General features: G+C 47.0%; 1 protein-coding gene across 1 annotated transcript in view; it reads right to left on the reverse strand.

Annotated features, from left to right (window-relative positions):
- The window catches only part of snx17 (sorting nexin 17), a 29,303-nt gene that overhangs the window by 15,685 nt on the left and 2,053 nt on the right, over window positions 1-11,565 (reverse strand). The window contains exons 2-3 of the mRNA XM_023799516.2: window positions 4,277-4,351; window positions 1,303-1,420 (exon numbers count right to left, since the gene is read on the reverse strand). Of these exons, the coding sequence (XP_023655284.1) occupies window positions 1,303-1,420; window positions 4,277-4,351 (193 nt within the window). The remainder of the gene's footprint in view (window positions 1-1,302; window positions 1,421-4,276; window positions 4,352-11,565) is intronic.

The raw sequence follows: 11,565 nt of genomic DNA on the forward strand, positions 1-11,565 counted from the left end.
GCATCAGCAACAGTCAGTAGGGGTCCGTTTCTGAAAGTGCCCGGTATCTCTCTTACTGCCATCTATTTTATGATGTATTATGAAAACAGCGACTGTGCTTCACATGCTGATGAGGACCACCCCCAGTGGGACGGGGGGGTGGGGGGCCGACGACGACCCGCCACCGCTCGCCCACCCGGCCGTTTAGAAAACACAACACACAGGCGGGGGCAGGCGAGAAGGGGGGGAGGGGGGGGGACAGCCTGGATGCCACCCAGTGTTTCGCTTCGCATTCATCACAGCGAAAAATAAAGGGGGGGGGGGGGGGGGGATGCAATTAGTTCCCTCCATTCAGGCATCTCCAAATTACACATCATGCACCTTATTCATTCAGGCCGATTACGCCTCTCTGACGGTTAATTTTCCGAATCGCGCTAAGCTGTGATGTAACCCCCGCGTAGGGGGGGGGTGGGGGGCAACCACAGCCTGGATATTCCCAGACTGTGAGCAAACACGGCGAACAGGGGCGAGCTTGTTCGGCGGAATGAGCCGGAACATGGTGAGACACACGTCTCATTTCCCTTTAACTACAGACACGGGGGGATACTGTACGACGACTGGGCCGCTCGCACAGTGAAGGCGGCCGAGCTTCGGGCTGCCCTCTGCACAGAAGGCATAATGTACTCTACATCCCAAAGTCCACAGAGGCTTTGTCCACGTGACCGGTCCAGGCTTGGATGGGACCCAGAAGCACTGTGGAGCCAAAAGTGAGCCAGTCTGGTAGAGTCCGACAGGGACCCAATGGTAGAGTCCGACAGGGACCCAATGGTAGAGTCCGACAGGGACCCAATGGTAGAGTCCGACAGGGACACAATGGCGTACCGGGAGCAAGATGGGTCCATTCAAGGTACTTAAAGCGACACTTCTCCAACTGTTCATTGAGGTTAAAGGGTCAAACTAAAACACGAAGACACCTGGATTTAAGCAAATGATGGTTGCACTACATTCAGTACTCTAAAAAGTGCACATTGTTACTTCATTACCCGTAAATATTATCCCACTTATGCATTATAATCCAGACCCTCATCTCTTGTATATACTGCATTTTTTAATTTTGATTTTTTTTTTTTGTTTTAGTCTATTAATGGGTATTTTCATTCTAAAATGTTACTGCTGACACTTCTTTCCCTTCTTCTTACCGCACAGTCCAGGCACGACTTCATTTAACACATTTCACTGCATAACATGCATGTGACAAATGAACAATCTTGAATCTCTAACTGGCAGATAAGCAAAGCAGGAGGGGGCGTGGCCTTTCCTTACCAGCCTGCATGTACTTCTCAAGCTGCTCTCGCCTCTGCTCCACTTCCGCCGGCGTGAGGGTAAAAATCTTCTTTGGAGGGAAGTTTGGCACCACGTTGTTTCCGTACTCCTTCTTTATCTGCGGAAGGAGGAGGCCCGAGGGAGCGTTTAGCCCGCTGCTTGTGGGCGGGGCCCCCCCCAAGGGCTGCGAGCGATGGGGCTCTCAGCTTATGCGGGACCCCAGCCTTTCACGGCGACAGCCGAGTGTGAAGGACACCCGGTCGGCTTTAAGGTGAACGTCTTTAAAGATTCACACCAATCGTCAAACAAATCTGGCAACAAGTGAGACACACCGACCGATGAAGCATCACTGGCTAACTGACACGCTCCCAGTGCCCCGTGAAAGCCAGAGAGGGCCAGCTCGCATTACAGAGCGGAGTGGAGCTTCAGAGTTTCGCAGGAAGATCAAAATGGTAACATCTCAACCAGACTCTAAAGGGCAGGGAGATCGTAACCCGCCTGGGTAGCCGACACCGAAGGCTTTATTATAATGTCCACAATCTACCTGAATAAGTGTTACGCGAGACGGGGACACACTAAAGAAATAAATACATCACCAGGCAGGCACTGAATGGCATTTTTCTTTCAAAGCACCATAAGCAGTCCAAATCTGGCAGCGATAATTGGATGGGAAGCAATTATTATGAGTTGGCTGCCATGTGCCATAACAACCCCGCAGGGAGAGCATCTGATCAGATTCTGTCTGGTGAAGACCTACACCGAGCCGGCCAGGCTCTTGGGCCCCGTTGCCTAGCAACAACGGTTGCCGAAACAGTAAAAGAGGAAAAAAATGAAAAGCCCAGCCGACCGAAGGCACCGGTGTCCACTCCGTGCCGCTCTGTGACTGCTTAAGTGGATTAGCTCTGGCAACCCCCCCCCCCCCAAGGCCCAGAGAGGAAATGCCCTGAGAGTGTGGAGACCCACCCCCCCCCGGCTGGCCAAAGGAAGGGGGAGTGAGCTAAACATGCAAATCATTGACAATGCCAGACATTACACCACGGCCAGGCTCCAAGCCAGATTAAAATATGTTTCACTGGCCACGTGTCGCGTCCCGTCGACTTAAAACATTTTTTTTCCATCCCCTGAAGCTTCTTTGTTTGCACATTTTGGCTAAAGTACGCGGGAAAGTATGGAGAATGTCAGCACCTCAGAGGCAAAGAATCCCATGACTTTAATCCAATACTGTTGCTTTTTACCTCACTGCTGAGTGGTGTCACATGACATCAGTGTAATGTGGAATGGTAGGTCTCACTTATTTTTTTTTTATTTATTTATTTATATATATATATATATATATATATATATATATATATATATATATATATATATATATATATATATATATATATATATATATATATATATATATATATATATATGCCTCCCAGCGTTAAGTTTTTTTTTTTTTACTACAGTTGGTTAAGATACTGGAAAATGATCAAACTGTAGCTGGCACATTGAAAGCAGCACAGAACGAGAGTTATACTCTGGCTCCTTAAATCACAAGCTGTATGCCAAAGTAACTACTAATGAAACATACATTTTCAGCAGAGGGGTTAAGCACAGAGGCACCTGAAATGCGTCACTGCAGGTGCACAGGCTCGGCGCTGTCTGACCAGGCACAGGCACAGGCTCGGCTCTGTCTGACCAGGCACAGGCACAGGCTCGGCTCTGTCGGACCAGGCACAGGCACGGCGCTGTCGGACCAGGCATAGGCACAGGCTCGGCTCTGTCTGACCAGGCACAGGCTCGGCTCTGTCGGACCAGGCACAGGCACGGCGCTGTCGGACCAGGCACAGGCACGGCGCTGTCGGACCAGGCACAGGCACGGCGCTGTCGGACCAGGCACAGGCACGGCTCTGTCGGACCAGGCACAGGCTCGGCTCTGTCTGACCAGGCATAGGCACAGGCTCGGCGCTGTCGGACCAGGCACAGGCACGGCGCTGTCGGACCAGGCACAGGCACGGCGCTGTCGGACCAGGCACAGGCACGGCGCTGTCGGACCAGGCACAGGCACGGCTCTGTCGGACCAGGCACAGGCACGGCTCTGTCGGACCAGGCACAGGCTCGGCGCTGTCGGACCAGGCACAGGCTCGGCGCTGTCTGACCAGGCACAGGCTCGGCGCTGTCTGACCAGGCACAGGCACAGGCTCGGCTCTGTCGGACCAGGCACAGGCTCTGCGCTGTCGGACCAGGCACAGGCTCGGCGCTGTCGGACCAGGCACAGGCTCGGCGCTGTCGGACCAGGCACAGGCTCGGCGCTGTCGGACCAGGCACAGGCTCGGCGCTGTCGGACCAGGCATAGGCACAGGCTCGGCGCTGTCGGACCAGGCACAGGCTCGGCTCTGTCGGACCAGGCACAGGCTCTGCGCTGTCGGACCAGGCACAGGCTCGGCGCTGTCGGACCAGGCACAGGCTCGGCGCTGTCTGACCAGGCATAGGCACAGGCTCGGCGCTGTCGGACCAGGCACAGGCACGGCTCTGTCGGACCAGGCACAGGCTCGGCTCTGTCGGACCAGGCACAGGCTCGGCACTGTCGGACCAGGCATAGGCACAGGCTCGGCTCTGTCGGACCAGGCACGGCGCTGTCGGACCAGGCACAGGCACGGGGCTGTCGGACCAGGCACAGGCACGGCGCTGTCGGACCAGGCACAGGCACGGCGCTGTCGGACCAGGCATAGGCACAGGCTCGGCTCTGTCGGACCAGGCATAGGCACAGGCACGGCGCTGTCGGACCAGGCACAGGCACGGCGCTGTCGGACCAGGCACAGGCTCGGCTCTGTCGGACCAGGCACAGGCACAGCGCTGTTTGCCCGGTGGCTACACAGAGCAGCATCTGTCATTTAAAATGTTCACAGGAGCAGGTGCCCAGGACTCTGAGGCATCCCGCTTATTAACAACGTGAATCTGAGAGCATCAGCCTCACCCCTCTCACCTGCTCGTGCAGCCCAAGGAGCTCACTGTAACGGACGCGGCAGTGCAGGACTCCGTTGACGTGGATGTTGTACGCCTGGGGGGGGGGGGCAGAGCGGGAAGAGGAGAGAGAGAGAAAGAAAGAAAGAGAGCAATGAGAACACTTACACTGCTTATTATTACTGCCACGTCCTTCGATCCAAACCCAGGGGTTAAGAAAAGACTCACAAAGCTTAGGCACAGAGCTGAACAACAGCAACAGCAGCAACAACAGCAACAAAACAACGGCAGCAACAAAATAACAACAACTGACTCTCAGGCACTGACACAACAAAGAGAAAAGAAAGAAAAGTTGGACATCTCCCCACCAGTGACTAAGTTATTCAATACACGCTGGCCTAGTTTCATGATCCAGACAGAAGAGTAACTTCACAGGCAGCCAGATTCGCATGCCTCTCCAGTTCAAGCTCTGAGGTCAGTCCTGACCTCAGAGGACACATCTCACACAACAAGAACAGTAATGGACCGATTATTCAATGTGCAAGCTGCAAAGGTGTATAAGCACCAGTGATAAACTGTCACGTCCAGTGGCGTGCACAGACATTTTGGGGGGCAAGTGCTCCAGGGGGAAAAAAGGGCACTTTTTGCATATGTGGAAAACCTTTTCTTTTTATAATAAAAAAAACGCACAGGTTAAATGCAATTTGACTTTTATTTCAAAACATTCTCTAAAAATAGACCAAAATGTATGAGAACGAATAAGACTGACTGTGGTCATTACAAGAACAGGGCAGAATGGTCGTTTTCACAGGCAATTGGGAACTGCCTATTTTTCCTTTAGCAAATTAATGTGTTAATGTTGCCAATATGTTACACCAAAAAAAATTAACATGTCTAACCAGTGCTTCTCAAAACTTTTAACATGCACCCCCAACACCGTACCCTTCAAACTACCAATAACAACGTCACTGTTCTGTCACAATCAGGTCACAACACAGTGCGTAAATGTCTGCGAGCATCGCTGAGTCAGTAACAACCAGTTAGGCTAAAGACTGCATCTTTAGACAGTTGGACGGTGTTCTAACTTTCTCACAGGAGACACCTACTAAAGACAGTCAAAGACATTAATTTCAATCTTACCAAAGTAGGACAGTAGTTGACGTTAGTTATGGAAAGGCTAATCCACAAAAACGGAGAAACGTCCATAATTCTATTATTCATAATCATGTCAAGGTTTTAGGTTTTTCTGCAGTTCCATCTCTAAAAAGTGTGATGTCTTCCCGTCACTGACTTCAGTTTGAAAACTTTGTATTTATTCACAGATTTCCGTGAGATCATCCTAAAATTTGTAACGAAAAATGGGCTCAAAAGAGCCCTCTGCCTAACGGCATGTAGCCTATAGCATAACGTGATATTTTCAATAGTGTATGCAAAAAGGTCGGAATTGATGGAGAGTGGGGTTGCCTAAATGGTTTAGGTTACATTTTAAATGTGTCGTTTTTTTGTTTATCCATATGGATGGATGGAGGGGGCAAGCTGGCAAAGTTTGTCATGTGCAGTTTCTGACAGGCTACTTCACAACAAAACAATTGCAGGTTGGTCTTAGAGGGCAAACAGAATAATTTCACTCGATTCATGGGTTACCTGACTGGTTGGGAAGGGAAAGAGCTGCCATGTTGTCCGCCGTGGCTCCCAGTCGCTATAGTTAGCCTACTATGCCTACTCCAAGTAGTCCTATGTCATGCCGCTGCTACACGCCTCACAACAAATGAACTGCAAGCGTGTTCACATGACACGGTGACAGTGAAAAAGCGACAGGGTTCGGGTGTCTTTGAAGAAGGGGCACAAATCAAGCCATTATTTTCACACCTTTTTAAATCGCGCAGCTTTAAAAAAAAAAATAAAAATCACGTCTTTCAAAAGGGCACTTTTTTGGACTGAGGGCAAAAGGGCAAGTGCTTCAGCACCACCTCGTCTCTATCTGTGCACGCCAGTGGTCACGTCAATGTTTTGTTTTATATATCAATCTTATATACATCTCTTTTATAGAGTTAACTTATTCACAAAATCTTGTTCTGTGCAACACAATGACAAGACTAATTCAGCTGCAGTCTGGGAAGCACATGCAACTTAGAATTTTTATATTGCATTTATGTAGGAGACACATATCCATAGATATGTACAACTGAAAGAACGGTCAGCCAGTCCAAAAGTGAGATCATTCTGCAGAGCCTGGGATTTGATCCTGCAACCTTCTGATCAAGGGTACAGCCTCCTAACAAGCCAAGACATGCATCACCTCGGGTGAAACGGTTTCATTTTGATAACTGATAGACTTTCTATTATTCTGAACAACTTGCAACAGGATGTGGGACTGAGACCAGCTGTACAGGCTGGGTAGCATAAGGGGACAGAGACAGGAAATGACAAAGACATAAACAAAGACTTTATCGATGTCAAATACTAGACTGAGGATGTGAGCCTTTATAAAAGGAGCAAGAAGGTACCAGAATGCAAGTCAAAAGGCCTAAATCCAAAAAGTCTTGGCATAAAAACCCACAAACCCGAATTAAACAGAGGACCACAACATCCCACACAGTGAGCGGAAGGCGCAGAAGCTCTCCGACCCACCAAGCTGACTCAATTTACCCTTGACAAAATAATCAGTCCAATCAGGGCCAGCTAGATGTAATTAACTCGTACCAAGTTATTAATCACAGTAACGCAAGATGACCCAAACTAGGCCTGTGTCTTTGCTTCACCTCCTAAACAGGACGGTAAGTTGTTAGGAAAAAGTACGCAAAACATAAGAATGGAAAAACTTGAAAATCCCCTAAATAAGCGGAACCAACTACAGTTCAGAACAGGAAAAAATAAAATACTGCTATCAATGTCTTAGGGGGAAAAAAAACACAAACAAACCACATTAGCATGCCAGTCATCATTTAGGGTTTTAACCACAAATTTTCTCCACTGTTATTTCTGCTACATGACTCAGAGATCACCTACTCTGAAAAGTAAGAATGGAGAAAAGAACAGCTCTGGCGATTCTTGCGGAGTTTGCAGCAGCGGCTCTCGCATCAGCCCTGCCCATGCGGACAGAAGCGCGCCACCCTGCCCATGCGGACCCAAGCGCGCCACCCTGCTGACCGCTTTGTGAAGGCGACACCTATAACCAAGCAGTGACGTCACTCCCCAATTTAATGAACACACGGCGTGCGGCTAACCTCTTTGCGGCTATGGCACGTTGGCTGGGCCGACACCGTGACGGCGAGCTTTATAATGTAAAGCTGACCGCAGGCCTCTTCCAGACGGAGGGACAGTGCAGCATAATGCTGTCCGGCGTGCAGCTACGATTCCTTCCGACAGCTTGTAATATGTTGAAATTACTTCGAAGGGTTGAAATAGAGGAAGATTAATTTACTCATTGACATACGGCAAATCTGAAATTCAGTAGTCAGTAGGTACTCAACAAAAATATATGAAGAAAACCTAAATTCTCAAAACCAAATTAAATCGAATGCAACTTCTGCTGATTTTTCACAAAACCATCCTCCATTAAAGATGGACATCAGACATCGATTTTATACGCGTGGCAGACTGTCTCCTAACCATACTTCTTGACATTTGAAGAGGACTTGAGCAGCAATATCACATAAATCCAAACTCTGGGAGTATTTTATCAGGCCAGCAACTCGAGAAGACTATATGAACAAGCATATTTCTAATACTTTTTTTTGACTAACTCAATACAAGGCTCTCTTACATCGGAAACTTCTTTCCCTGAAGTCTCCTTTTGACGGGACAGGAAAAAGATGCATACAAATTGCTGCGGTACTTCTGATTCGCGTACAAGCCATTGAAAGAGAACGGAGCGCGGGATTGGCCAGCTCTAGCACAGGAATGTCACCATTGACATGCAGAGGCTGTTTTTTCCGGCACATACGGGCGCACAAGCTCAGGAGGTACGCTTAAGTCTGTCCTTGGGAACCAGAAGGGCTAATATCCTGTGGATGGACAATTCCAGCCCCGTGATGGAGTGTGTCTCAAGCTATTAAGCCAACCTAATGTGACTGAAGTGTAATTTACGCTTTAATTTATCCAAAAAAAAAAAACAAGGTGACAAGAAGTGGTGGGAGAATAATCGTATGCTGACTCAGCAAATGATACATCACGTAATGAGAGTATTATTTATTACATATAAAAATGGGACATGGTATCATTTGTTCTCAAGCATGACAAATCGAAACAGACAGTGATGATTTTATGACTCAGCTAAGATTATTTGTTCTTGTTTCGTGGTGCGATGAAACTCAGTGGTGAGCATTTATTCATTTGGCAGAAGCTTTTGTCCGAAGGGACATAAAAATGAGACGGACAGGAGATAATGAGCATTAAACTGTGAAAGTGGCAGTTTTGTTACAGTTGCTGCCAATGAGTGACTGGTAACGAATGCAAGTAGTTAGAATTGGAGCAAGAGCTTTGCAAACCTCGCATTAAACATACCAGACATGTAAATATCACCAGAAAGAGAATCAAGTAAGAAACTAAGTCTACTAAGTGTCATCAAATGCAAAATATAGATGCTAATATTCTAACAGCAGGTGTTACAACCCTCATGAGTGTGACATGGTTATCGTTAGTCAGAGAGAGCTGCGATACGCCACCACATAACTCTGGTCGCTGGATTCTCTTGTTCTACAAGTGGTTAATATTGCAATTCAAAAGTGCAACAGGCGTAAATCAAACACCAGTGCTAGCTAGTATCTCCAAATCAAATGTGCCTCGTTAGCTTTAGTCGCTACGTCAAGCTTTGATGTTTGATACTGCACTTGCATGCTAGTTGGGCTCTTGCAGATGAGCCTTGGGGTTTCTGGAGAAAAGAACTCTTGCAGAGTGCATCAACAAAGTAGCATTTAACTAGCAAATCTCATAGAAGCAAATGGAGCGCAAATTAGCATGTGACAGACGTGGACAATATATCTGGACGAAGCCCACCGATGAAAAAGCCGGAGGGTTCCAGAGAGGCAGTGAAGGTATGACAGGTAGAGAGAGGAAGAGGAGGATGAGGTTCTTATAATCAATCATACAGATCTTATAAACTAGCTGGACTGTACTGCAAGATCTTTGTTTACTTATTAAGTCCTTAGAAAAATATTAAAGGGGACAAAAAAAATCCTTGACTGAGCTCAGTTTATGATTACTGCCCAATCTTACACACCCACAACACACCATATCTAGGCCCTCAGTACATGTATATACGTGTTAATAAAAACAAGCATTTCATAAACAAAAGATTCACAGGAATGCATAGAGCATTCCACTTTACCAAGGAGACACGGTAGTTACACTGTGATTTAATAAGGGTAATGCTGCCCCCACAGTTTCACAAACTACTGTGAAGTGACATGTGAGCACTTTTCACACCGACTTTTCACACCGACTTTTCACGCTGACGCTCAGTACGACCTCTTAGTCGGCCAACTTTGCTGCCAAAGTGTTTCCAAACAATCCTGAAACTAAATCCACAAAAAAGTGAAGAAAAATGCAAACTCAGATTCCAAAAAGTAGTAAATATTAAAAACAAGAGTGCTTTATTTATCTTGGGAAAAAAAACTGCTGATGCAGTCAACAGCTAGTTTCATAACAATACTGACTTCCAGAAGATGACTGGATTGACAAATGCAAACAAGGTTTCAAAACAGAACCAAAAAAGCGACCTGGCAGGCAGACAGATGCCATAAAGCAAAATTTAGCAGGAGTTCCGTGCCGTTTATATGATCTCTAACATCTGCAGTTGTTAAAATGCACAATGCATTACAGCACAAAAACACCACACAGAGCACACGCAACCTTAAACATGGCTGTCTGCTTTGTCTCTCTCATAACCAATAATACAGCATTGGGATCAAGGTGAACCCAGAGTATCCCACAATGCACTGGGCATGATGTGATGCCAGCAATTTGGCCAACAGCATATATTTGGAATACTCAGATAATCTGGGCAAATAACAGGGAGAACAAACTCTGCATGCATGCATGTGTGCACAAACATACACACACGCACACACACCAGACCTAAACCGCTGCAGATGTGAGGATGTTGTGCTACCCACTGAGCTACCATGTGACCAGCATCTGCTTCAATTCAAACCAAATCTCATGGCTTAACATTTTCACACTGAACCAGGAGGAGGCAGTGCCTGGCTCAGCATCTTAGGGATCTCTGCCCAAGTTGAGTAACTGCTTCACACTCCCAAACTAGGATCATAACCTGGAGCTTAACCAGTACGCTACTTGTAGCCTTTTTCTGGTTACCAAACCCTGCAACTCACCACTAGAGTCACCTTTGGGTTCGAATCTCGGGGCTGAATGGCTGATGCCGCTGTTGGGCATTTAAGCAGATCTCATAACCCCCAACCACTACAGCAGCGCTGCTGTTCACACGTAATGATTATCACTGTCGGCACTCTATGTATATCACTTGTCTTGTATTTATTCTATGTATGACTTGCATATTGCGTATTGTCCATAAATTATTTCATGGTCTGTATACTGTCTAATTTTAGACGCCATCGGCTGGAACCAAATTCCTTATCTGACTTAACGAACCTGGCCAATAAATCCGATTCTGATGTGACCCCCAAACTTGCTTTCACCTGTCCGTGTGTCTCACGGAGAGCCAGATGGGATAGGCGAAAATACAAATTCCCCATGGGGATAAAAGTATCAGTATTCTACTGGTGAATCATCTAGCTGCGTTAATCTTATGCTTAGAACAACTTGATACTTCACTAGATCGACCTTACCTCTGCACTGCGCGAAACTGCAGCACCAGTTAATTTATATAAAACATGTTGAACTTTGCCATTGCTATTCTTCTGCATTGTAATAAACATTTAGTGTCCTTGCAGACTCTGCAAAGCAATACTGTATATATTTGCGGTAACATCGGCTTAAATTGCAGCCAAACATGGATATATGGCTGCTACTCACAGCATCCACAATTTTACAGTAATAACTAATGAAATGGTCAGCGTTTTCAGGAGGAAAAACAACAAAGAAACGCTCTGTCTTTTCTGCTCCATCATAACAGTATTGTACCAAAAAGGAAGCTGGATTTTCCGTCCCTAAATGAGAAGCAGACGCAAAGTTTGATGTTGTGCGCTGCATGAAAATTAAATATTGAACGATTTGTTTTTCATCGGCGCTAAAAACCAAGATCAAGCTGCGGCGGTTCACACAGGAAAGCTGGCCGAGACTTCACAGGAACTACGCGACCTACCAGAATCACCCAGATCTATAAGTACA

The sequence above is a fragment of the Paramormyrops kingsleyae genome, chromosome 19 (assembly GCF_048594095.1).
Source record: "Paramormyrops kingsleyae isolate MSU_618 chromosome 19, PKINGS_0.4, whole genome shotgun sequence".
NCBI lineage: Eukaryota > Metazoa > Chordata > Actinopteri > Osteoglossiformes > Mormyridae > Paramormyrops > Paramormyrops kingsleyae.